This window comes from Camelina sativa, chromosome 18, assembly GCF_000633955.1.
Source record: "Camelina sativa cultivar DH55 chromosome 18, Cs, whole genome shotgun sequence".
NCBI lineage: Eukaryota > Viridiplantae > Streptophyta > Magnoliopsida > Brassicales > Brassicaceae > Camelina > Camelina sativa.
Window position 1 is genome coordinate 13998441 of NC_025702.1, and position 25980 is coordinate 14024420.

At 34.4% G+C, this 25980-nt stretch overlaps 7 protein-coding genes across 7 annotated transcripts in view; 5 read left to right on the forward strand and 2 right to left on the reverse strand.

The window, feature by feature from the left end:
• LOC104763468 (splicing factor, suppressor of white-apricot homolog) overlaps window positions 1-1771 on the reverse strand; it is a 4527-nt gene extending 2756 nt beyond the window's left edge. Inside the window, exons 1-3 of the mRNA XM_010486834.2 lie at window positions 1408-1771; window positions 598-755; window positions 8-149 (exon numbers count right to left, since the gene is read on the reverse strand). Coding sequence (XP_010485136.1) covers window positions 8-149; window positions 598-755; window positions 1408-1675 — 568 coding nt within the window. The 5' untranslated portion in view covers window positions 1676-1771. The remainder of the gene's footprint in view (window positions 1-7; window positions 150-597; window positions 756-1407) is intronic.
• LOC104761531 (stigma-specific STIG1-like protein 2) lies at window positions 4489-5430 on the forward strand. Its single transcript, XM_010484629.1, has one exon. It carries the CDS (start codon window positions 4627-4629, stop codon window positions 5119-5121), a length of 495 nt encoding a protein of 164 aa, XP_010482931.1. The 5' UTR covers window positions 4489-4626; the 3' UTR covers window positions 5122-5430.
• LOC104761532 (GDP-L-galactose phosphorylase 2-like) lies at window positions 6053-8618 on the forward strand. The gene is made up of 7 exons (XM_010484630.2): window positions 6053-6715; window positions 6791-6891; window positions 6987-7046; window positions 7224-7466; window positions 7552-7737; window positions 7845-8093; window positions 8181-8618. Exons 1-7 carry the CDS (start codon window positions 6604-6606, stop codon window positions 8508-8510), a joined length of 1281 nt encoding a protein of 426 aa, XP_010482932.1. The 5' UTR covers window positions 6053-6603; the 3' UTR covers window positions 8511-8618.
• Window positions 8812-9994, forward strand: LOC104761533. The gene is made up of 2 exons (XM_010484631.2): window positions 8812-8941; window positions 9573-9994. Exon 2 carries the CDS (start codon window positions 9586-9588, stop codon window positions 9814-9816), a length of 231 nt encoding a protein of 76 aa, XP_010482933.1. The 5' UTR covers window positions 8812-8941; window positions 9573-9585; the 3' UTR covers window positions 9817-9994.
• LOC104761534 (adenylyltransferase and sulfurtransferase MOCS3) lies at window positions 10060-12997 on the reverse strand. Its single transcript, XM_010484632.2, has 11 exons — window positions 12643-12997; window positions 12267-12359; window positions 12081-12136; window positions 11877-11941; window positions 11720-11794; window positions 11535-11613; window positions 11345-11383; window positions 11141-11249; window positions 10934-11052; window positions 10731-10847; window positions 10060-10630 (listed from the first exon to the last, which is right to left on the reverse strand). Exons 1-11 carry the CDS (start codon window positions 12893-12895, stop codon window positions 10241-10243), a joined length of 1395 nt encoding a protein of 464 aa, XP_010482934.1. The 5' UTR covers window positions 12896-12997; the 3' UTR covers window positions 10060-10240.
• Window positions 14158-17636, forward strand: LOC104761535 (protein NRT1/ PTR FAMILY 2.13-like). Its single transcript, XM_010484633.2, has 4 exons — window positions 14158-14499; window positions 15007-15224; window positions 16040-16605; window positions 16705-17636. Exons 1-4 carry the CDS (start codon window positions 14313-14315, stop codon window positions 17591-17593), a joined length of 1860 nt encoding a protein of 619 aa, XP_010482935.1. The 5' UTR covers window positions 14158-14312; the 3' UTR covers window positions 17594-17636.
• On the forward strand, window positions 24908-25561 carry LOC104761538. The gene is made up of 2 exons (XM_010484634.2): window positions 24908-25042; window positions 25139-25561. The coding sequence occupies exons 1-2, from the start codon at window positions 24965-24967 to the stop codon at window positions 25394-25396; spliced, it is 336 nt and encodes a 111-aa protein (XP_010482936.1). The 5' UTR covers window positions 24908-24964; the 3' UTR covers window positions 25397-25561.

The following is a 25980-nucleotide window of genomic DNA, read 5'->3' on the forward strand; positions in this document are numbered from 1 at the left end:
TAAGGATGAAGATGGTGGTCTGGCATTAAGAACCCAAATGTTGGGTTGCCTCCTTGTTTGACTCTCAAGACGATTTCAGATTGCCCACCATGCTTGCTTACAAAGCTTGAAGTTTTGGTGATGATCTGATGTAATTTCTCAGTTGGAGGCTGAAAAAAGGGAAAGAAAAATGTACAAGAAAAACAATTACTAATGTGAAAAATGATGAATCAACCTTTGGCAACTCACAGGTATATGCATATTAAAATCTCACATAAGTATCGAGAACCATAAATTGCAAATATCAGAACTGTATAGATATGCATCATCTGATGTGCACTCAGTTTATAGGTTCTTGGTAAGTCATGAATTTCTATCATCTTAATCCCACCTGCACTGCCCTTTGTCACGGCAGCGAAAGGAAACAAGGTGCATGTGAATGACAACCTTAGACAACTCCATCTCTTCCCCGAGCATCTGAAACTTAGACATGGTAGTCCTTAGAATAACATATGCACCTTTCAGATGTTTACGTGGGCCAATATCAGTTAAGAACCAAATGAGTGAGAAAAACCGGCATATTTCTAAGGGGAACAATCTGATAAAGCAGTAACTTACCAGGTTTTGAAGTAAATAATCAGGCAAGGGGAAAGGCGGGTGAAATCCAGATTCCGTATCAGCATTTTTCTGGTCATTGAAATCACTGGAGCTTCCATATGAAAAGGGGACAGCACGATAACCATCGGCATTTGCATTTGCTGAATCATCATTCATATCTGGGGTACGAAGTGAGATAAATACGATAAATTTTCTGGATAATAATTAGAGAGTAAAGAAAAGAAAGGAACCTAAAAAAATTAAAATACTCTGGAAGAAAAAGTACTCCCTAAATACCTTAACTCCGTGCAACAATTTGATCTTGATAAACAGAAGAAACAGAAAACATATATTTGCAACATAAGACTTTGATCCACACGCATCAAACTAAGATGCCCATAGTTAAGGAGACCAAGCAAGCATTGAAGTCTAAGAAATTAATACGTCAATGTACTTAGTAACGACCATGGAGTACAGAGATAAGCATACAAAATGGTTTCCAAATACCTCTCTAACATGATATACAAGATTCTCATGGGATTTAGCTTCAGAAATACACAATCCAACTCGCACAAAAATATGTACCTCACTGTAAAACTAGATAGCCATTCTCCATTTTAGCTTATATACCCACACACATGTACATACTCAACTGAATGTTTCAATAACAAATCTCGAAATAAGGCAAACAAATCTAAGATTGGACCTTAAATTTTTTGTCATCAATCCTCTAGAACTTTTTATGCCTCTAACATAGCTAGTTCGAGTTTCCCATCCAACTCAATAAAATAAAGATAAATCCAGATTTTATACTAAGTTCCTCATCCTTACCTTCTTCATCATCCGACGGAGATGGAGATTCCGCCGGTAAATCAAGGTAACGCTCGTGATCGAGCTCCGATTCCAAGTCAGGATCATCTGGAACCGAACGACGGCGCTTGATACGTGGAGGAGGAAGAGAAGAGAGGAGGTGACGAACATCGTAGCGGTCAATAAAGAGGCTGTTCCAGTCAACGAGCGCCGTCGGTGAGTTGACAAACGTTGCCATCGAATCGTCGTCGAAAAAAAGAGCGTGACGACCAACGATCTCTAGATCCATTGTGCGCGATTCTTCTTCAAAAGCAATGGCGATTCGGGGGAAGAGCCAAGGCTAGGGTCTGTGTATATTTGGGAATTGGATGTTTCAAATTCGTGATTGACTTCAATTAAACAGAGAGATCTCTGGTCGATAAAAACGTCGTCGTATTTCGACGAGTTGGGTGCCGTTTGTGAATGAAGAAAACGACGTGCATTGTGCCCGAGAGACGAGCAGCGGAACAAGGGTTTATAACCCTTTTATTTGTTTCGCCTATTCGTCCTCATAGTAATAAAACTTTATATATTTACCCCCATGATCTTAATTTCTGTATATTGAAACCACCCAAACCTTGAGTGATTTTTTTGTTGTGTTAATTTAACACCTCTTGTTCTTAACATGTTGCGACATTGAAAATCCCTATTCTAAGAGTGTGTAGGATTTGTTCATTCGACTCTGCTTATTTGGAACCAACTTGTGATTTTGCTCTCATATACTATAAAACCTTCTATGATTGATGATTATATGTAGAGTAATAATAGTATAATACCTGCTTCCTCGATCGGTTCCTCCTACGTTCGAGTCTTAATGGCTTGAAAGCAACTGTTGATGAGGGTAGAAGAAGGTATCAGTTAGATACTAGCTAGAACAAAACATCAAACATGTGACAAGCTAGAACTATTAACATGAGTCTTAAACCAATGGGACACTAACGTTTTGGTCACTTATTATAGATTTTGGAGATTTTAAACTTATGAAGTGGTGTATTCTAGAAAAATACCTCTTTTGTTAATTATATACTAAACCCAATTAATATTAAACTAGTGAAATCTCTTGGAAATTTACAAAGCAAGAAAAAGAGAATAACCAAATCTCTAGTTTGAACTTTGAACAACTTATATGGGCACATTGTTTACACGAGTTAATTCGGAAATAGAATGATGAATTAGTGTGTACTATTAAATAAATAAATCAATAGATATCAAAATTATTAATGTAAAAAGGAGTTTGCGCGTGGCGTAATACTTAATGCAACAGAAAGATATCGTAGAGAAACAATAGATTATATATCGTACGTGTTTAGGTCTGAAGATGACCAATAGGCAACAAGAGAATGGTGTTTGACTTTTGTAACGTAAAGTTTGTACATTGTTTAACAAATTGGAGTAGAGAGTTGACCTCTCTCATAGCTAGCTACCTTTCTTGAACTATAAACAAACAAACAAACAACGAATCTAATATTTGTGCCTTATGGACGTCTTTGACCGGTTTGGTCAACATTTTCCTTCCATCGTTCGATGTACATACGATTCATAGACTGGTTTACCGATGGCCGGTTTGCATATTTATATTAGTATAAGCCACTATATGGAGATATTCAAAGTTCAGTGCATTAATAAAGCTAACTAATGTTTCAGAAACTAAATCTTGATTACATGTACAGATGTACCTATGCAAAGGCATACACTTAACAAGCCAAGTTGTATTAGTTTATATGGTCATCATCGTACCGAGACATCATGAATCGTATTCCAATATGCATATGTTTGTATATTAGAAATCATAGACTTCCTACTAAAAATCAGCTCATCATATGAAAGGATCATTTCTTCTAATAATTAAAAAATAATTCATCGGGTCAATTTTAGACTTTGATATTACAAGAAAGAGTGAGAGAGATCCCTCTATGCTTTAGAGATTCTTCTAAAATAGAAGAGATTCTTACAAATTTGTACTTTGTTACACATTAAAACGATGCGGTTACCCATCAAATTTACTACTTGCTGTCGACTGATATGAACACAAGGTTGGTACTGACTTGCTCTTGTTTCTATAATTAATTAAAAGTACTAGTTTCTAACTTACATAATCGTTTGAATATTATATCGTTACAAATATCAATGTAAGAATGGCCTCTCATTTTATTAAATCATATAAGCGTGGTTGATTGGGCGTATGCGAGGGTCGAATGTTAGAATTCAAGTTAAAGCAAGTGTCTATTAGTGGATGTATCGCTTCAAGTTCCTTCATTTGGAAATATAAATTAGTGGTTCGTGGTTTCCACGACAAATGAAATCAACAAGTAAATTTTGTTTTTAAATAATAAACAAACAAAACTGTAATATAAAAAATGCACGCCTTTGCTTCTCCTTGCATCTCGCCTGAATCGTCTCGGACCGGCCCATGAGGGCTAGGCGATTGATTCATTCAGTCATGGTTTGTCACGCAATCGCAATTTGTATTTTTACCCATCTGTTTCTCTTTTTGTATGTTGACATTAGAATTTGCAGTTCTTTTTTCACTAATTAACTTGATTACATTATATAATAAGAACTCTCGTAAAAATACATAATCGAACTCTTTAAAAATGTTAACACATTCTGATCAACAAAGTAAATTATATATGAAAAATTAGCGTCAGTAAACCGAGAATGAATTTGAATGTTCACACCACAAGTAACTTGTATAACAAAATGCTACATTACTGGATTATAATTAGTAAGAGGGGGTGTCTAAACTAATATGTTTTGATTTTTTTTGGTTATGAATTAATGTTTTAATTACGTAGAATACACATAGTTTTTTTTTTAATTCTATGTTATATACGCGTATACACACCCCAACGTAAGCAAATAAGCATGTGCATGTACATGCGCGTAGAAATAATTTATTACTGAAATGATAAGGAAAAAAACGCCTCTCCCCAAGAAAAGATCGATCGCTTGAAACCTTACTTAACCTTTTTGACCACATTTCACGCGTCAACTCGTCTCGATCACAACTATAAACTGTAAGTCCACCCTCTTCTCAATTCTTCACAACTCAATCTCTCTCTCTCCCCAAATCTCTTCCTCTTTCTCTACATTCACATAAACGATATATAAAAGAGGAAGAAGAAAAAAGAGGAGACAAAGGATAGAAGATCAGAACAATCTCTCTCGCAATAACTCACAAACACTCATAGATCAAGAGAAATGGCCCACTTCATGAAGCTACTCGTGACAATTGCATTGACAACCGCAGTCACAATCGCCATCATCACCACCAAAACTACTACCACCACGACCGCGACATTTGCTCTCGAAGACCCTTTCAAGGATCTTACACCGCCAGGAGCGGTTAAGATCAGACCGAGTCGGTTCTTGGCAGAGAAAGTCGACCAGGGTCAAGGACCAAAACCTCGTAACCCAAACGCAGCTGATCATTGCCACAAGGACAATGAAATCTGCAGCAGCAGCTATTACAGCACCGGAGCAAACGCTACAATGGCTTGTTGCAACAACAAGTGTATGGATTTATCAACCGACGACAAAAACTGCGGTGCGTGTAAGACCAAATGCAAGTTCGGACAAACGTGCTGTCGCGGTCAGTGCGTTTACGTAGCTTACGATAAACGCCATTGCGGTGAGTGTAACCATCGTTGCGATAACGGCGAGTACTGCGTCTACGGTCTCTGTAACTACGCGTGATGAATCAATCATTCACTCACGCCAAAACGTAAAAAAAAAAACAAAAAAAAAAGATTTTAAAAGTAAAATTATACGGATGATTTATTTACATGGACGCTGATTAAAGAAAGGTCGGTCCAATTAATTATTTACTTAATAATTAATTAAAGTATTTGTGTGTGTAATTTTGGGTTCCCATAATGTTTTGAGGGGTATATAAAGGAGATTATTTTTTCTATTTCTAATGTCTACGAATAAAGTGGAACATCCTCGTTCCAATACTACTGCTGTTTTATTAAGGTTTTATAAGAGTGTATAAAATACACTCCATAATAATTTCGTGAACAATGTTTTTTAAACGTATGATACATAAAATAAAATCTCTTTCCTCATAGCACTGGTCCCCAAATCTATTAGCAAACATAGGTTCCAATTGGTATAATGCAAGAACACTGAATGGAACATCAGAATAAATATATTACAAATTTTTTTGAAAAAAAATAAAGAATAAAGATAGAAGAATTGTTTTTTTGATCCATTCATCTGCTTTTTCAAGTAGGGTTTTCTTTAAATCATGAGTAGAATTTTGTATTCTAGAATTTTAATTATAATAAGTAAAATTTAATGGAATAGTGATAAATACATTATTCTTTCAAAATTCTCAGTTTTTTGAAAACATGAATTTAGTAACTTTTTGCACAACAAACTTACCAAAAAATGAAATTTATCTTGGAGCAGCATATTAACAAAACAAAAAACTTATTTTTGTGCTTTCTTCGTTTATAACTTTTATATGGTTATTTTGGTATAATGTACTTTTAAATTTGGTACTATAAAATATAGGTTGGCTTATCTGGACCAACTCCCGATGGATAGCAACCCAACGGGTCAAAAAAGTGACAAATCGGGTCAAAATAAAAAACCTCAAAGATGAGAGAGAGATTGCGATAGAGAGATCTAAAACGTAAAAACCCGTTGACACTTTTACTAACACATACATCATCTTCCTACTCGGCAACAAAACCCACACGTCCAAATCTCTCTCTCTCTCTCTCTCTCTCACACACACACACACATCAAACACATGAATCTAGCAGTCTTTTCTGTTTAACTCATCTACCATCTTATATAAATCTAAAAGAGTGATCGAAACCCACATCGAAAAATCTTTCCTTTTTTTTTTTCTTGATTTCATTCTCCGGCGAATCTCCGGGGTAATTGATCATCGGTAATCACGGCTATACACGGGATAAAGTCACGGCCTTTGAGCTTTCATGTCCAACGACAGGGTTTTTTAATCGTTACTAATCCTTTGCCTCACGGAGGACGTGGAGCTCTGCCGTCTGAAGGCGGCAGTCCTTCCGATCTCCTCTTCCTTGCCGGAGGCGGTTTCTTACATTCATCACTAACCCTAACCCTCTTTAACTTTATCTAATTAGGTTTTTTTATAGTTCTTAAATCCTGTATAAATCTGTTACGAACGAGATTCGAAAATTTGTGAGAATGTTGTTGAAGATCAAAAGAGTTCCAACGGTTGTGTCGAATTATCAGAAAGATGAGACTGTGGAGGAAGGTGGATGTGGTCGGAACTGCTTGAGCAAGTGTTGTATCGATGGTACATTTTTTTTGAGCTGGAACAATGCTTCTTTTTGTTTGGAAAACAAAAGCACTGAGTTTTGTTTGTTTTCAGGGGCAACACTTCCTTTGTATACCTGCAAGAATCTTAATAAATCCATCGGAGAGAAGTCAGAAGCTCCGGTGAAGTTCCTCGAGTCCCTTGTTCTTGGAGAGGTAATGGTTTTAGTTACATGGTAAAAAGCTCTCAGTTTTGCTAACCAATTCGTTTATTGTTTGAGTAATGTATCTAATGCTTTATGTTTTTCTAGTGGGAAGATCGTTTCCAAAGAGGGCTTTTTCGCTATGATGTCACTGCCTGCGAAACCAAGGTAATTAATTATTGTCTCTTTGATTTACTTTTAGAACCAATTCTGTTTGATGTTTACTTGAGTTATAGCATTAAGTGTCAATTTCACATTGTCGATGTTTACTTTGAGCTGAAGAATCAAGTGTCTGTTTGACATTGTTGACATTTGATGGGTTGCTGTTAAAATTGGTAATAATAGGTTATACCGGGGAAGTATGGTTTCATTGCGCAACTAAACGAAGGTCGTCATCTCAAGAAGAGACCAAGCGAGTTCCGTGTTGATAAAGTTCTTCAACCATTTGATGGAAACAAATTCAATTTCACTAAAGTTGGTCAAGAAGAGTTGCTTTTCCAGTTTGAAGCTAGCAGTGATGATAGCAGAATCCAATCTTTCCCATGTATACCTCTAGAAGCAGATTCTCCAAGCGTTGTTGCAATCAATGTAAGGAATTGTTGCTTTTAGAAGTCGTTTCTTTTTTGCTAATGTGAATTGTCTAACCATTGAACTCGAAATTCTTGTAAAACAGGTGAGTCCGATTGAGTATGGACATGTATTGCTGATTCCTCGTGTTCTTGATTGCTTGCCTCAGAGGATTGATCACAAAAGCCTTCTGCTTGCTCTTCAAATGGCTACTGAAGCCGCTAATCCGTATTTCCGACTTGGATACAACAGTTTAGGCGCATTTGCTACTATCAACCATCTTCACTTTCAGGTAAACCGAATCATATCAGATCATATCGCAATTGCTTTATAACCAACCATTTAATGGCTCAACCTTAAAGACTTATAACATTTATGGAGATTTTTTTCTTGGAACAGGCTTACTATCTGACAATGCAATTCCCGATCGAGAAAGCTTCTTCCTTGAAGATCACTAGCACCAATGATGGCGTCAAAATCTCAAAACTCTTGAATTACCCTGTGAGAGGTCTTCTCTTTGAAGGGGGAAACTCCATTAAAGATCTCTCTGACACTGTATCAGATGCATCCGTTTGTCTTCAGAACAACAACATTCCTTTCAACATTCTCATCTCTGATTCTGGAAGACAGATCTTCCTTCTCCCTCAGGTTAAATCTTCAAAAACATTATTAAAAAAAAGTACTCGATATTGACTGTCTAAAGAAGAGCTGTTTTAAAGATTGTTTGATTTGCAGTGCTACGCAGAGAAACAAGCTCTAGGGGAAATCTGCTCGAAGTTATTGGATACGCAAGTGAATCCAGCGGTTTGGGAGATGAGTGGACACATGGTGTTGAAGAGGAAAGAAGACTACGAAGAAGCATCAGAAGAGAAAGCATGGAGGTTACTAGCTGAAGTTTCTTTATCAGAAGAGAGATTCAAAGAAGTAAACACTATGATCTTTGAGGCAATCGGTTTAAGTAGTCATGAAGTAGCTGAAGAAGAAGAAGAAGAGCAGAGTTCGATGAATAATGGCTTCATAAGAGTGCATTGTCCTTCAGTGAAAGACGAAGAGGCTTGTATCTAATTGTGGGGCTTTTTAACTAAAGCAAAAACAAAACTCTTTTCCTAAGTAATTTGCATAAATTGTGTTTGACATTTACGGTTTTGTTGGTTAGTGATGTTTTAATTACTCTGTTCTTTTTTTCTTATTGGCTTTGGTCGTGACTCGTCATGATTATATGATGCCTTCGTTTCAACATACATATCAGTTTACTCATACATAAACAGATAACACAAAGAGAAGAAGCAACAAACAGCCAAATTGGATATTTACAACTAAATAATCTAAAATTTGATAAAACTTCGTCCTTCAAACCCTCTAGACGAAGAAGAAGGTTCCGTAACCCTTTGTTTTTTTTTTTGGCTTTAATCAGATCGACACTTTCCTCTGCCATCACCGGAGCTCTGCGAGACTTCAAACAACTCCATAACTCTCAAGCTTGTAGCTTTACTCGCGTAACCGCTTCTTCACCTCTCTGTCTGTCCCTCTGTCTCTCTCTCTCTATATATATTTATACACATTTGTCTGTCGTCTTCATTTCACTGATCTGGGTTCAACTTTTGCTTTAATTCATTCTTTAGATGTTTTCTAGAAGTTGTTTTCTCTTTCTCTGTGGCTCGTTTAATTTTAACTTAACCACTCATCTCAATGACAAAAGAAGCTAGTTCTTTTTTCTGGGTTTTGTTGGGTTTACAGCCGTCGAGGCTGTGCATCCTGTTTTATTGAGTAAGGAAACGCCTGGAACGTGTTCGATAAAATGCCAATTAGAAATTAGTACTTTACCACTGTACATATTTGTATATGAATTCAACTTCTATTTGTGTGTGTCGCTTATAGGGTAAAGAAATCAGATCCTCGTTAAGCCAATTTTTGGAATTTAAGATCATGGTAGTGATACAAAGTTTGTTATATGGGACATTTCTGTAACATATGGACATTGCTTGGTTTATGAATCTTTTTGATAAGCCTCAACAATGTTCATATATTTGCTTTTCTCATTTAGAGATTCATTGATTGCTTTGGAGGCTTGGTGGATCTAAGGATAACTGAAGAAGGAATGGTTGTTTTTGTTTGTTTGGTTTGTAGAGTTTGCTGGACAATGAAGAAAGGATTGCACCCACAGATGCAATGGATCTCTTATGTAACACAGAGCGGTAGATTGATGCACGTGATGATGACAAGAATCCACCATGTTGGCAAAGTCTATCACTTTGGAGCTAAGCGTCAAATGGCTCAAAGCATTGGTCAGATTGCCAAGTTCAAGCGTAGGTTTAACGAGCAAGAGGCAGAAGCAGCCGAAGAGAACAACAACGAGAACCAGAAGAAGTAGCTCTAGTCCAACTCTTTTATCCCCTTCCCTTACCTTTCCATCCGAGAAAGCTTTAGACTATTCCTTTACACAAGGCAACTATGTATGAATCTTTTGCTTTGCTTCAAATGATTCATTTTTTTCACAGTTCTTAACTCTCTCTGTTTCGTCAATAAAGAACTTATCTTGTTCCCGTCTTCACCATCCATGTCATACATTGATTTATCATCTATGAAGATTGAATCACTCACTTGTTGTTTCACATAATTGAATCAGTCACTCTTTGTTTCACATAATAGAATCATACAATGGTACAAGGTATCATAACATCTTTCAACATGGGATTTGATAAAGTATCGTTACATGACATAACTAAACAATACATGCTTCTACTTCAGACATTTTGAGCTATGGATTTTATCAAGTTGGTTCATAAAGCTTCACTCTAATAAGTGGGAAAGTTGGGGTTGACATCGGCTGCCCAAGCTTCCAGTCCTCCAATTATATCCTTAGCTGAACTGAAACCCGAATCACGAAGATACTGAACAGCTCTCTGTGAATCATTCCCGCGTCTGCAAACAACGTAGACACTAGGATTTGTGCAAGATCCAGTTTTAACATGACCATCTTCCTTTTCTTTAAGAGCTGAAGTAAGCTCGTTTAACCGAGCATCTAAGTTTGCAAGAGGGATGTTGAGTGATTCCGGGAGAGAGACAATCTTATAGTGATGAGAAGGTCGAACATCGAGAAGTATATGGCGTTCCTTCTTTTGAAGGATTTCTTTGAACTCCTTGCTACTAATTCTTGATTCTGCAGGAAGCAGGTTCAACGGGCCCTGTGTTTCAAACCGATGCAGGTAAACTTTCTAAATAAGACTCTTGCTGAAAACAACTATCGGATTCGAGAAAATGAAAAAAAAAAATGGAGAATAGTACCGCAAATAAAGGAAATTGGGTGAAGTCCTCATAGTCAAAATCTTTGAACTTTTGCTTATCAAAAGATGAATTGTCTCCACAAACTGTGCATTGGGAGGACCTGCCTCTGATCTTGACCTAAGCAAACAGTATTCTATCAGTTTATACAGATGGAAACTCAAGTAAGGGTAATGATGAACAGAAAGGGAATCAGTAAGCTTTACAATGCGGATCCTTGCTGATAATGCATCAAAAAGAAGCATCCGTTCAGTGAGTGGGTCGCCTACCATGCTCGCGAGTTTAATTGTCTCTAACGCTTGTAAACAACCGATAACACCCGGAACTGAGAAAAAATAAAGTGGAAAAGATCATTCAAAAGATGAAGCAATTGGTTGAGATTTGCTTGCAATAGAAAAGAAAAAAAAGCGTACCTACTCCAAGAACTCCACTATCAGAACATCTTTGGCACGCTGTGGAAGGTGGAGGAGTGGGAAAAAGACACCGGTAGCACGGGCCTCCGTTGTGATTATAGACCGTAAGCTTGAATACAAAAATTTAAATAACAGTAAATGTTTAATGTATGGCTTAACATCTATAAGGAGAAACACAATAATGTTGATTGTCATATCACATACCTGCCCGTCCATCCCAAGTGCAGCACCTGACACCAAAGGCTGTATACAAAATACAAAGGTTACGTCAATACCGGCATCTATATAACTGACAACGAATAAACATAGACATCATTATGGATGGTAGTTTGTAATTAAAGTACTCAGGTATCACCATAATTTTAGTATAGACAGAGTTCAGAAGATGACTCACCTTCCCTAACAGGACACAACAATCGCTGATCATGTAACGGCTTGGAGGATTATCGGTCGCATCTACTATGATATCATATCTAATTTAAGCAGTTAATGGGAACAATAGTCATTCAATGCTTTACTTTGATGACACTAATAGAGATGCAGAAAGATGACATTTTAACAAAACATATCTAAGGATACTGGCTGAGGATTTCCAAAGCATTGGATGTGCGAAGAGCTTCCACATATTCATCAATTTGGATCGTCGAATTTATTCTGAAAATAAAGGACAAAGGAACTTTTTATTAGACTAAAAGAGAAGAGGTGTCCATAAATTTCTACAGGGAGTTTGACTTACGAGCGACAAGCAGCAGCAGCAGATTTCACTTTGGGATGACCAATGAATGCTTCTGTGTGTATAATCTGGATAATAAACAAATCAAAAGAGAGTTAAATCAGCCAAAAGTAGTATCTTTGGTTCAGCCCCCAACCACATACAGTATTCGATTTAGAGCCAAGAAAAAAGAAAGAGTTGCCACAGCAGATTTTGTCCAAGTCGTACCTGCCTATGCATATTGTTGAGCTCTACAACATCATGATCGATAATACCCAAACGACCTAAATGAACACGATCGAAGAGATGACCAGAACATCATAATCAAAGGGAGAACCAATAGTTTCAAGTAAAAGAAATACATACAGAGACTATATGTAAATAAATTTGGAGGTAAGAGTCTTGTAACCATACCAACACCACATGCTGCAAGATACAATAAGGCAGGTGAACCCAGTCCTCCAGCTCCAATAACTAATACCGAAGACTTCAAAAGATTTGACTGCCCTATAATCAAAACACACACACAAACATAGAACAGAACGGAAGAATCAATAACCAATCCAAGAATTCAAACAAATGCATTTTATAAGAGTTCAGAGTAGTTACTAAACAAAAGCAATCAAATTTCTCATTACATCAGTAAACTTCACCCATGTAATCAAACCAATTCAAAGGATTACAAAAGAAACCCAATACAAAAGTTTTCATCTTTCAGCTCCATCATCACTTAGCACAGAATGATTCAAATCAGAAACAAGAACGTGAAAAAGAGTTTGTATTTGAGTACCTTCAACAGCAAAAGAAGGAAGTAATAGTTGGCGACTATAGCGGTAAATCTGATCCGGAGACAACCCGTGTTCAAGCTCCGGCGCCGTTGGATAACAAAAACCATTAGAAACGGCGTCGCATCGTTCAACCGCCGCCGTATCCTGGAGCTTTGCCTCGAGGGTCAATATACGTTGCTCTAGTTCGGCCTTCTTGAGCTTTAACTCTTTCAGTTCCCGGACGATTTCCGACGAATCTCCACCGTTCGACTCCATCACGGCAAGGCAATGTTACAGTTACAGACACCGATAGTACAAGAAGAACCCTAGAGAGGTTTGATTAGTTAAAAAAAATCATCAAAGAGGACGATGTTTTAGTCAACGGACAATACGTTGACTGTTTTAAATCGGACTTAACCGCGAACCAAATTTGTTATCCGGGTTGGCCGGTTGGGGTTTAAGACAATCCATGAACTATCTCAATTAGACAAAAAAAAAAAACAGACCAATTAGTTTCTTAAATTTAAAAACACTAGGTTACACCGGCGCGATGATGCGGGATATTATTCTATACATTTTGAAATATATTTGATGTTAAAAATCTGAGTTACATTAAGTAGAGTAAATTTAATCGTATAATTGGTTTAACTCTACTTTATGCTATGTTTTTTTTTCTCCAATTACTTGTTATAGAAAATATATTAGTGTAATTTTATTTTGTGATATATTTTTTGTACTTTACAAATCATCTAAGTTTATATAGTTTGTATTGTTGTTACGTTACTATTTGTTTTGTTTTCGTTAGTGTAAATATATTACTGAAGTTTTTTTTGGCGAGAATTTTTTTGGCAAGAAAATATGTCAAAAATATTTTTGCCGGAATTTTTTTGTGTTTGAGTTCTTTATTTTACACTCAATGTAAAATTTTGTGGGATAGAGTTTTAGCATCTAGAGTTTAAGGTTTAATTTTAAAATTAAACCCTATTTTTAAAAGTTTATAGTACTAAATTTGAAAATATAAGTTATTTGATGTCAGTGGAGATAATGTTTTTAATTTAAATGGACTATGAAACATTAAATTTTTGATCAAATACCTCAAAATTAGATCCCACACTTTTTTTTTTTTTTTTTGACATATTTCATATCTCATTTCCTTTAAAATTGCGATCACAAATAAAACTCTCTATTTATGACACATGGTCATGAATATATTGGTCTTTCTATTTGTTTTTCTCTTATGCTCTCTCACAAATTATATATCCCACAAAAGCTAAAAAGTGTCTATTTTCAAATTTTTAACAAAAACTGCTTATTTCTCTGATTACTTTTCAAAAATATCTAATACACTAATGGATTCTATTACAAATATGGTCTAACTAATCCCAAAAACTAGTTCAAGAGATAAGGATAGCCAGAATCACATATATACTACTCAAAGGAAACTAATCCCAACCAATGTGGTATATTTTAATAATATCTACCACTTCCTTATATATATACTTACTTCCACAAATAATTCACTACACCCAAAAGAACTTCTAACGTACAGAGAGAAAGTGTGTGTATATATGTTGTGCCCACTCTCTGCAATTATCAATCATTTCATGGGGTTACATTGATTGATTTCACAACATTAAATCCACCCCAAAATCGAAGTGAGTATATATATTCCGAGTGTAGTAACATCTTAGAGATGGTTTTGGAGGATAGAAAAGAAGACGGTTCTTTGCCACAACCGTCCGGTAGTTTCTCCAAATCATCACCGTTGGAGTTGGATGTCGTTGATCCGTCCAATCAGAAAAGTTCGCCGGGAACTGTTTTGGATGGCGAGAAGGTTGAGAAAAAGCCTGGAGGATGGAGAGCCATATCGTTCATTTTAGGTATTTTATTCGTATAAACATAATTTACGTTTTAGTTGACCAACCCCTTGACCTTTTCATGATTCTCGTTTTGCCTAAATCTTTTCAACCCGATCAGGAAAAGAAGGATTCTATCAAAAATATATATCTCTTGTTCTTTTACGAAGCATCATTAATTTTTTAAATCATATTTCTATTCTTGTAACCTTCGTCCAATTCGTTTGACACTCGTCCATCTGCTACTTTTATAACGGAAACGGGAGAAATTTGCATCTTTAAAAAAGTTTTAAGTGATATTTTATCTAATTTTTTGTTTTGCATTTTTTTGACTTAAAAATATTATTGGTTTCCTCTGATTAATCTTTAAATAAAGGATGACTATAAAACTTTTTATTGCGGTCAAGAAAAAAAAAAACTTTTGATAGTAGTTCTCATAATTGCTGTATTAAGTAAAAACATCATTCAATATGAAAAATATGGACGATTTTTTTTATTTATAAGAAGTTCTAAGAAAATGTGTCGAAACAGGTAATGAGACGCTGGAGAGACTGGGAACGATAGGGTTGTTGGCAAACTTTATGGTTTATCTAACCAAAGTGTTCCACTTAGAACAAGTCGACGCTTCAAATGTCATTAACATTTGGTATGGTTTCACTAATCTCACTCCTCTCGTCGGAGCGTTCATCGCAGACACTTACGTCGGCCGCTTCAAGACCATCGCTTTCGCCTCATTCGCCACTCTACTCGTACGTATAAGATTTATCCCTTTAATTGATTGAACTTTAATCTAATGTGTGTCTACAGATGCACACTTACGTACGTAGTAATACTAACTTTATTGGCTCATAAATACATCAAATATGCAACTATTCGCGGCCTAGTGGTGCCAGCATGGGTCAGTGCTTTAGCGTCTACTGTTCGAATAGTTGCGTCCAACAAAAAATAAAACATAACAACTCTAATTAGAAACTTATTATATTAGAACATCTCCAGCATTAAGAGATGGTATGAGGATCATAATCTATACATATAATTATATTATAACAAATCAGTTATTTATTTAAATTAAAATTAAAATTAAAAAATAAGAATTTAACCATTTACATAGTGTCAAGTGGTAGATACGTTTCTGAAAAGTTCTCAAAGGAGAACCCGTATCTAATTCTTTTTCAAATTATTCATTTTTTTTTTCTTTAATATTTAGATACCCAACAAAATAGTACCGCTGGAGATGCTTATCACTCAATTTATGTGTTGTTTGTGTGTGTGGCGAAGATATTAGATACTACACGTCTTTTGTCAGTTCAGCTAATGAAAGTTACCTTACCTTTTTAATCATATGAAGTCAAACCTAATAAAGACTCTATTGTAAACTTTATGATAATTGTACCTGTTTGCATTTAATCACAACTTCAGTCTATCCCACAGTATTGTTCGCCTTTGTCAATATTAACTAATAAGTATCAAATTCAACTTCAAATTATATAATCACAATACTAACGAAGAGTCGGTTTCAAAATGAATGATGACTAATTATAATAACATTGATGACAATATGCAGGGACTAATAACAATTACACTCACAGCATCGCTTCCTCAACTCCATCCAGCATCATGCAACAGCAAGGACCCACTCAGTTGCGCCGGTCCGAACAAGCTCCAGTTCGGAGTTTTGATATTGGGTCTCTGTTTCCTCTCCATAGGGAGTGGAGGGATACGACCTTGTAGCATCCCTTTTGGGGTTGATCAGTTTGACCAACGAACTGAGGAAGGGGTTAAAGGAGTGGCCAGTTTCTTCAACTGGTATTACATGACTTTTACTATAGCACTGCTAATTACAAAGACCGTAGTTGTGTATATCCAGGACCAATTCAGTTGGATTATCGGATTTAGTATCCCTACCGGACTCATGGCTCTTGCGGTGGTTATGTTTTTTGCCGGAATGAAACGTTATATCTACGTTAAACCTGAAGGGAGTATATTCTCTGGGATTGCTCAAGTTGTCGTGGCAGCTCGTAAGAAGCGAAAGCTGAAAGTTCCGGCAGAAGATGACGGCACTGTGACCTACTACGACCCATCCGTCAAATCTAGCGTGTTATCCAAGTTACACCGCAGTAACCAATTCAGGTACTTTATAATATGTATTTTTTCTTTCCACTTATTTAATTCAAGAGCCGTCTTTGTTACTTGAGACGACACTGACTACATGATTTGTTTTCAAATTAGGTTTCTTGACAAAGCGGCCGTGATATCAGAAGGCGACCTAACACCAGAGGGAGCTCCGGCAGACAAGTGGCGGTTATGTAGCGTCCAAGAAGTGGAAGAAGTGAAATGTTTGATCCGAATCGTTCCTGTCTGGTCGGCCGGAATAATCTCACTCGCGGCCATGACAACAGAAGCCACTTTCACTGTCTCTCAAGCTTTAAAAATGGATCGACACTTGGGTCCTAATTTCGAGATTCCGGCTGGTTCACTCTCTGTCATATCTCTTCTCACAATCTGCGTCTTTCTTCCCTTTTACGACCGTGTTTTTGTCCCGTTCATGAGGCGAATCACCGGCCATAAATCCGGAATCACACTCCTCCAACGTATAGGGACAGGTATCGTTTTCGCGATCTTTTCTATGATCGTTGCGGGTATCGTGGAGCGCATGAGACGCAGACGCTCCATCAGTGCTGGAGATCCAACAGGTATGACTCCAATGTCAGTGTTTTGGCTCTCTCCGCAGCTTATTCTGATGGGACTATGCGAAGCTTTTAATGCCATCGGACAATTAGAGTTCTTCAACAGTCAGTTCCCGGAGCACATGAGAAGCATTGCTAACTCTCTCTTCTTTTTATCCTTTGCTGGTTCGAGCTACCTTAGTAGTGTTCTGGTGACTATCGTTCATAAGTTCTCCGGAGGGCATGATCGTCCGGATTGGCTGAACAAGAATCTCAACGCGGGGAAATTGGATTACTTCTACTATCTGATTGCGGTTTTGGGTATGTTTAATCTGGTTTATTTCTGGTATTGTGCTCGTGGATACCGGTACAAGGTCGGTTTACCGATTGGAGATTTTGAGGAGGACAAGCGTTCCGATGATGTTATGACATCGACAAAACCGATGATGTAGGAACAATAAGAAGATGATCGATGTTGTTTGCAATGATTACGATGTATCAACTAGATTATATAAGTGTAACAAAATTCTACATCTTAGTATGTAATATAGATATATATATATATATATATATATATATAAATTACGCTCATCATGCTTCTTAAAATGGTTTTTGATCAGTTCGATTGATTCTTCCTAACTCATGAATAGTCTTTTCCTCTTCGTTTAACAGTAGAACTTCGTCATCTTCATAATGTGACACATTTCTAGCGATAAACGTAAACCGATGAAAAAATTGACACCTTTCTAGATGATCACATACAAGGTGCCTTCCTAAAAGTAAGCAAGTTTTAAAACCCTTACAAAACTTCAATATAAAAATTAGGTTTTCACCAGCGGTACACCGCGTGACTAAATTATAAATTAATGTATTTTAAATAATATTTTTAATATATTTAGTTTTCATTAAATTTGTTATTAGATAGAATATAAAATTTGTTATTAGATAGAATATAAAATTACATTAAATTTGTTATTAGATAGAATATAAAATTTTAAAACACTTAGTTTTATTTTCTATAATTAAACAGAGGTATATGCTTATATAGTATATGTTAGTGTATATTTTTATGTGTATACAATTTTTTTTTTTTTGGAATATTAAGAATATGTTGGAGTATGTGTAATATTTTGTAGTTCATATATACTAAAATAATTTATAAGTTAATTTTCCAAACTATGACTATAAATCTATAGTATATAAAATAAACTAATAGTTTTAGTGTTGGTTCTATAGTCCAAACCCGCGCGGATCACGCAACATGTTCAAAGATTTTTAATCCGCAAAAACTCATCATACGAAACCCGTGAAAATAAAATATAGTATGTAAGGCTAAAAATCACTTTTTATCAAATCATTTTTTCAAATTTTTAAAGATCAATACCTTTTCACCCACCTTCTTATAAAATAAGGAAATAAAATTTGTATACATTTACAATTATGTTTGTTACCTTTTAAAACAATTAGTTTCTATAAAAAATCAAATATAAATAGAGTTAATTTATTTATTAAATTAATTATTTAATGTCAATGGCATGACTGTAAATAAGTGCCAACTTGAGGATTTATTTTATAAATGTCTTCAAAAATGTATATATAGATTTATCAAATCATTTTTTCAAATTTTTAAAGATCAATACCTTTTCACCCACCTTCTTATAAAATAAGGAAATAAAATTTGTATACATTTACAATTATGTTTGTTACCTTTTAAAACAATTAGTTTCTATAAAAAATCAAATATAAATAGAGTTAATTTATTTATTAAATTAATTATTTAATGTCAATGGCATGACTGTAAATAAGTGCCAACTTGAGGATTTATTTTATAAATGTCTTCAAAAATGTATATATAGATTTATCAAATCATTTTTTCAAATTTTTAAAGATCAATACCTTTTCACCCACCTTCTTATAAAATAAGGAAATAAAATTTGTATACATTTACAATTATGTTTGTTACCTTTTAAAACAATTAGTTTCTATAAAAAATCAAATATAAGTAGAGTTAATTTATTTATTAAATTAATTATTTAATGTTAATGGCATGACTGTAAATAAGTGCCAACTTGAGGATCTATTTTATAAATGTCTTCAAAAATGTATATATAGATTAAGTAATAATTAAGTTTTTGTGTTTTTTTCTTCTCTCAAAAAAATAAAGAAAAAAGCATATGGTATTTTGATGTTTTTTTTGTCGTCTATAGAATTAAATGAAAGGTCCATTTTAAACAAAAACAAAAACAAAAAAAAACCCAAAACACCAAAAACAGTTAAGACGCCTCACCCCAAGAATTATCATGACAATTTCCACTTTAGGCACCTCAAGGATCACTAAAGCCTCAATCGACCAGAGGATACAACGCAAAGAGATGGTAGATTTCATTCTTATCTCTCACTTGTAAGACATTCTTGGCTTCATGATCAAGTGAAGGGTGAGGCGTCTTTAAGTGTTTTTGGTGTTTGGTTCTTTTTTTGTTTTTTTCCTTTTGTTTAAACTGGACCTTTCATCTGATTCTATCAGACAAAAAAAAATTGTTAAACAAAATACAAAAAAAAATTGAAAATCAGGTAATCTCATTACACATATATGGAAGAATACAGTTTTCAAATGGCAAATAAATAAGAAATAAACCTTTTGACTGAAATTATTATCTAATGGCAAATAGATAATAACTAAACCTGTTGACTAAAATTATTATCTAACCAAATAAACTATAAATATATTTTGTGTTATGAAAATCTCATTAAATAATATGGAAAATTTTGAATACATAGATGGATATATATATATATATACATGTAAGTCTATATAAAGGTACACACAAATCATTCTCTTTAAATATTAATATATTACAAAGACAAAAGGTATATCGATTATAAATATTTATAATTGTTTTTAGTGAAATTGATACCTAGATATACGTTCCTCGTATACTAAATTTATTTTTTAACAATAATTTTGAATTTATTTTTTAATAGATTTTGCTGTCTAGTGAGACTAGATATATTGTAAGAAAAGAGCTATTAAATCTTCCACAGAAAAATAGCTAATACCAAAATGTTTTCATCCCACCGGCTACTTTCGCTGATGGTGTTTTCTCTTCTCATCATCATTCCTATGATTACTGGTAAAACATTTCTTTTACATATCTTTTTGTTTTTTTTTTACAAAATTTGTTCTTAAAATAATCTTCAAAAATTGAGAATCTTTTATTGGTTGAGACTAAATCACCAAAAGCAAAAACCAAATGTGTTAATGCTTACAACTTAAAATATTATAAGTTGGCCCTTAAAAAAAAATTCTTGGTGAATTTGTTTATGAACTATATAGGACAAGTAGTTGACTACGTTGATCTGGACCGATGTAAGTTGGGATGTAAAAGCACACCAGAGTGCAATCAAAAATGTGAGCTTAAAGGCGGAGGGCGTTGTCGACGATATATTAGCTATAAACATTCAGGCCTCGAAGAATATTGTTGCTGCAATATTTCTTTTAATTCTCCCATCTCTAGTCCGATCATGAATGATTGACCTCTTATTTTATGTGTACTCTCGATCGATTGTAAGAATTAAAAACATATAAATTATAATATAGTAATTGACATTATCTCATCAAATTATTATTAACAAGAATCTATACAATATAAAATCCTGAAGAAAGTATCAAAACCAAACATTTAACAAAAAACATAAAAAAAACACTATAAAATTCGAGAGTTTCCATGCATGAAAGACACTATGAACACTTTTTTTTTTTTGAAAAACACTATGAACACTTACGTTCATACTTTTTCTCAAATTCTCCCGTAAGATGCCTCTTGACGAAAGTTGTTTTTCCTTTGCATCCATCACCAACAATGACAAGCTTGAAGGTTGGATAATCGACGTTTTTCTAGTTAGGTAAAGCCTGATCAAACAAATACATATCCAAAACACAGAATTTTACACACACAAAAAAAAAACGCATGAAAACCCTAGATCAAAGGGAAAATAACTTTTCATCTCTTTAGGAAGTACGAGAGAGGGTAAAATAGTAGATGATTTTTTAGGTAGAGGTGTAAGATGGAGTGAGATATATCTTTGTATTAGTTTTTTTTTTCTGGAAGATTCAATAGTTCTTTTCGGTTTTGTTAATAAGGTTGACGCAAATTTGCAAAGTGCATAAAACTAAACGGGCCAATCATTTAAAACTAAACTAAATGGTATGCAAAATCTTTATCACTTGGTGGAAAAGAAGTCCTTCTGAAATCTTTTGCTATGACCTTTTACGTGTATGTTATGTTATGTTTTAGATTAACAAAAGCCTTTGTAGAAAGATTACAAGTGCCATGACAGAATTCTAGTGGAGTAATTGAGAAGGCAAAAGAAAAATAGCTTGGGTCGCGTGGAAAAAACTGTGTCAACCAAAATCAGAAGACGGTATGNATATTTAGGCAATTTTAAACAAGCCTTGTTAGCTAAACAGGTGTGGTGCATGCTTCACAACCCAGGGCCGCTTGTGGCCCGGCTCTATAAAAGTCGATATTTCATCAAGAAGTCAATTCTGGATTGTGGTATTGGTAAAAGACCTATTGTGGACAGTTGGAAATGAGCGTGATAGGAGTGTTTGGATAGATAAATGGATCTTTGATGACAGTTCAAGAGCTCTATATAGAATGCAAACATTCTTTGATGTGAATTTGCGGGCTGTAGATTTGATGGTGTATGGAAGCTGTCGGTGGAATGTTAACTAGGTCAATGACTATTCTCACCTTCTGATGCAAAACAAATTCTAGCTATGCCTACAGCCATGGATCTTGGTAAAGCTTTATCTGGTCTCACACCAAGTCGGGATCGTATTCAGTAAAAAGTGAGTATCGGTTTGTGATGATGCAATCAGTGGCTTTTGAAGAGAAACCTCCTACCATGGCAGTGACAAATGCTTTGAAAGCTAAGGTAATCGTTCCAAAAATCAAAACTTTCTTATGGTGAATGCTATCTGGTGCATTAGTGGTGTCGGATCGTCTTGCCTCGAGGGGTGTATTGGTGGACCGAAATTGTTAAGTATGTGGTCTCCGGGATGAAATTGTTTTCCATACTTTGTTTTATTGTCCTATGGATTGTCAAGCCTTTGAGGTGGCTAACGTTCCCGCACCTAGTAATGGTTTCTCTTCTACAGATGTTGGAAAGAATTGGGAACACCTAATGCTACTAATTCAAAATAATAATATACATGCTGAGATACGCCTCGCTATTCCATGGTTATTGTGGGCATTTGGAAATTCAGAAACAATGTTGTTTTTCAGGGTAAGAGAGCTGATGTACGAGATGTGGTACTGACATCTTTAAATGATTCAGCTTAATGGAAGGAGATTCAACTCGACGCTTCGTTGGAGATGACGTGGCAACGCAGAGTCATATTGACAAAGATAATGTGGCAGAAACCAGCAGTGGGGGTGGCTAAATGTAATATTGCTTCGTCATGGATTAACAGCTCGTCTATGACTGGTGGAGAATGGATTGCAAGGGACGAAAACAGACAAGTTATGTTTCATGCTAGAGAAGCATTTACACGAGTAGATTCCCATATGAAGAGTGTTTTGCCATGTTTTTTATGGACATTGGAAGCTTTATGCAACTTACATATTGACAAGGTGGAGCTTGTAATGAACCATGCTACAGCTATGGATGCTTTTAATAATCTCAAGGATTAGCTAAGGTATTTTGCTATCCTCAGAGAGATTCATGCCAAACTTAATATTTTAGTCTCATGGGATTATCATTCAGTTGCAGCATCAACAAATAAAGTGGCTAAAGCTATTGCGCAAAGTGTTTAAATGAGATGGTAAGCTTCAATCTTATTTGGCACTTAGAGGCCTTCTTGGATTCATGATCAAGTGCGTTCTGAGAAGTAGTAGATAGATCTTTCGTTTTTTGTCTTTTTCTTAAAGTAGTTTGCTCTTTTGATTTTATTTTATTTAATATTAAAAAAAATTATTGCCTAAAAAAGATTCGGATGTTTTTTAATATGAAACACAATATTAATGGCAATCAAATAAATTAATGAAACAATTGACTAAAATCATGATCTAAACAAATAAAATTAAACAAAAGAATATTTGTTAATTCTGTAACCCCATTAAATTGTTAGAAATACCTTTTGACTAAAATTATATGGAAGAATATGTATTCGAATCCAAATACATAAAGCTTTTGGCTAAAATTATTCTCTAATGACAAATATAAAATAATTAAACCTTTTGACTAAAATTATAATCTACCCAAATAAACTATATAAAGATAATTTTGTGTTATGGAAATCTCATTAAATTATTTTTTTGGTCAACATCTCATTAAATAAAATGGATGATTTTGAATACATAGATGAATATACATATATATATATATATACATATATATATATATATACATATATATACATGTAAGTCTATATAAATGTACACACAAGAACACCGCAAATCATTTCATTAAGTATTAATATATACTACAAAGACAAAAGGTATAACAATTATAGATATTTATAATATATTGTTTTTAGTAAAGTAGATACCTAGATATATGTTCCTCTTATGCTATATTTATTTTTAACAATAATTTTCAATTTATTTTTTATAGGCTTTGCTTTCTAGTGAGACTTAAAGATATATTCTAAGAAAAGAGATATTGAATCTTCCAGAAAAAAAAAATCAGCTAACGACAACCCAAATGTTTTCATCTCACCGATTACTTTGGCTGATGATGTTTGCTCTCATCATCATTCCTCGGATTACTGGTAACACATGTTCATATATTGTATTTTTTTTACAAAATTTGTTCTTAAAATAATCTTCAAAATTTGAGAACCCTTTTATTGGTTTAGACTAAATCACCAAAGCAAAAACCAAATGTGTTAATGTTTACAATTTAAAATATCACAAATTGGCCCTTAAAAAAAAAAATTGTTGGTGAATTTGTTTATGAACTATATAGGAGAAGTACTTAACTACGCTGATCCAGCCCGTTGTAAGTTGGGATGTAAGAGCATACCAGAGTGCCATCAACAATGTAGGCTTAAAGGCGGAGGGCGTTGTGAACAATTTATTGACTATCTACACAATTCTACCGCAAATTATTGTTGTTGCGATCTTGCTTTTAATCATCTCATTAATCATTGATCTCTTATTTTATGTGCACTCTCTACCGATTGTAAGAATTAAACACATCTAAAATTTTAATATAATAATTGGCACTATCTCATCAAATTGTTAATAAGAAGAATCTATCGTATACAATATAAAGAATAATCGTCATAGAATTGTTTAAGAACTGCTTTGCTGTAGCAATGTAAAAATGTTTATTTTTTTCTTTCAGTATATACGTATATTTAACATGAAAAAAGTATCCAAACCAAACATATATTTAACAAGAAAAAAAAGAAAAAAAATAAACACTATAAAATTTAAGAGTTTCCATGCATGAAAGACAAGATCACATCACTCAACCACATTCAAATGTGCGTTTTCGAAATACTACAATGATTTTTGTCAACTCTGTCACGAAAACTTATATGTATGAAATATTTGTAAAGATAAAAAGAAGAAAAATCTTCCTCTGTTGGATTTAACAATCCATGGCGTCACTAACACTTGGAAACACGTCATTTAATTCGGACTATACGACGCACATCACACAAACGTGGCATCATAATCATAACTCCGTTGATGAGACATCAGAAGTCATAACTGATGAGGATAACTTCATCTATATGGTTTAAAATCTAATATTCTTCTAAAGTTTTAATTTTAATGTAAAAGGAGCCCTCTCTCTCTCTAAAGAAAATAATGTTGAGAAATTGTGTGAACCCAAAATCGATCTCCAAGCCTAATATAAAATCATGTATTTACTCTTTTTATCTTAAGGTATATTCTGATCAGATCCTACGTTTGCATGAATTAACTATACTACTATACATATAGATTATATATTGTGGAGGTGTATATATTCTTTATATGTAGAGAGGAAGTGCGAGTGGAGGGAGGGAAGAAGGAAGAGCTCCTTCGACGGCGGAGGAGTTCACAAGACAAGGTGTTGCTAGCCAAACAGTGAAAAAGGCTTACGACGGAGCTGCGGCGGCAGTAAACGTCTCCGGTGATTCTGATGAGGCGAAGATGAAGAAGGTGAGAAAGGCGTTTCAAGAGAAGAAAGACAATTACAAGAAGGGAAATGATGATGATAACGATGGTTTGCCTATCAATACGGCTAAGGGAATATAAAAGCATATACTATACTCTTTTTTTTTTGGTTTTAATGTGAATAAGCATATACTCGTTAATATCGTATATTATTAGATAATTAGAACATTATCGTATATATGCATGTATATATGTGTAATATGTGTAATATGAATGTTGCGTTTCTTTTTTATTTTTGTTGTTGACTAATAGTATCTGCATGTTATGCTAAATTTTACTTTGATCAATTTATTGATAGTCCATCATTAGTATACTATTGAAAATTGATCAACCCCAATACTAACAAGCAACCGAACTTTATTGTTGTATCATACGATTAAAATATGTTAATTTTGCAAGAGCGACTCTTTTTATTTGTATATTAGTATTTGATATGCACGGAATTATTATTATTTGTGATCAAATAATATATAACTAATTATTAATTTTTGAATAAAGTAATATATTTTTAAGTCTAAACATTACTTAAACTTGAAATTAACACTAGTGATGAAATTTGGCTAAACATTTAATAAACATCTAAAACATTTGTATATCTCATTAATGGGCCAAATAAAGCCCAAACGAAGAAGCGATATCAGAAAAAAAAAAAAAAAAAAAAAAAA

Coding starts and splice junctions, on each gene's coding strand:
- LOC104761531 (XM_010484629.1), top strand. CDS start 4,627: ATGGCCCACTTCATGAAGCTACTCGTGACAATTGCATTGACAACCGCA.
- LOC104761532 (XM_010484630.2), top strand. CDS start 6,604: ATGTTGTTGAAGATCAAAAGAGTTCCAACGGTTGTGTCGAATTATCAG. Junction 6,892..6,986: donor AGTCCCTTGTTCTTGGAGAG/GTAATGGTTTTA, acceptor ATGTTTTTCTAG/TGGGAAGATCGTTTCCAAAG. Junction 8,094..8,180: donor AGATCTTCCTTCTCCCTCAG/GTTAAATCTTCA, acceptor TTTGATTTGCAG/TGCTACGCAGAGAAACAAGC.
- LOC104761533 (XM_010484631.2), top strand. CDS start 9,586: ATGAAGAAAGGATTGCACCCACAGATGCAATGGATCTCTTATGTAACA.
- LOC104761534 (XM_010484632.2), bottom strand. CDS start 12,895: ATGGAGTCGAACGGTGGAGATTCGTCGGAAATCGTCCGGGAACTGAAA. Junction 11,614..11,719: donor GCTTTGGAAATCCTCAGCCA/GTATCCTTAGAT, acceptor TGCTTAAATTAG/ATATGATATCATAGTAGATG. Junction 11,250..11,344: donor CACTTGGGATGGACGGGCAG/GTATGTGATATG, acceptor TTTGTATTCAAG/CTTACGGTCTATAATCACAA.
- LOC104761535 (XM_010484633.2), top strand. CDS start 14,313: ATGGTTTTGGAGGATAGAAAAGAAGACGGTTCTTTGCCACAACCGTCC. Junction 15,225..16,039: donor CCTCATTCGCCACTCTACTC/GTACGTATAAGA, acceptor GACAATATGCAG/GGACTAATAACAATTACACT. Junction 16,606..16,704: donor CACCGCAGTAACCAATTCAG/GTACTTTATAAT, acceptor TTTTCAAATTAG/GTTTCTTGACAAAGCGGCCG.
- LOC104761538 (XM_010484634.2), top strand. CDS start 24,965: ATGTTGAGAAATTGTGTGAACCCAAAATCGATCTCCAAGCCTAATATA. Junction 25,043..25,138: donor TTTACTCTTTTTATCTTAAG/GTATATTCTGAT, acceptor CTTTATATGTAG/AGAGGAAGTGCGAGTGGAGG.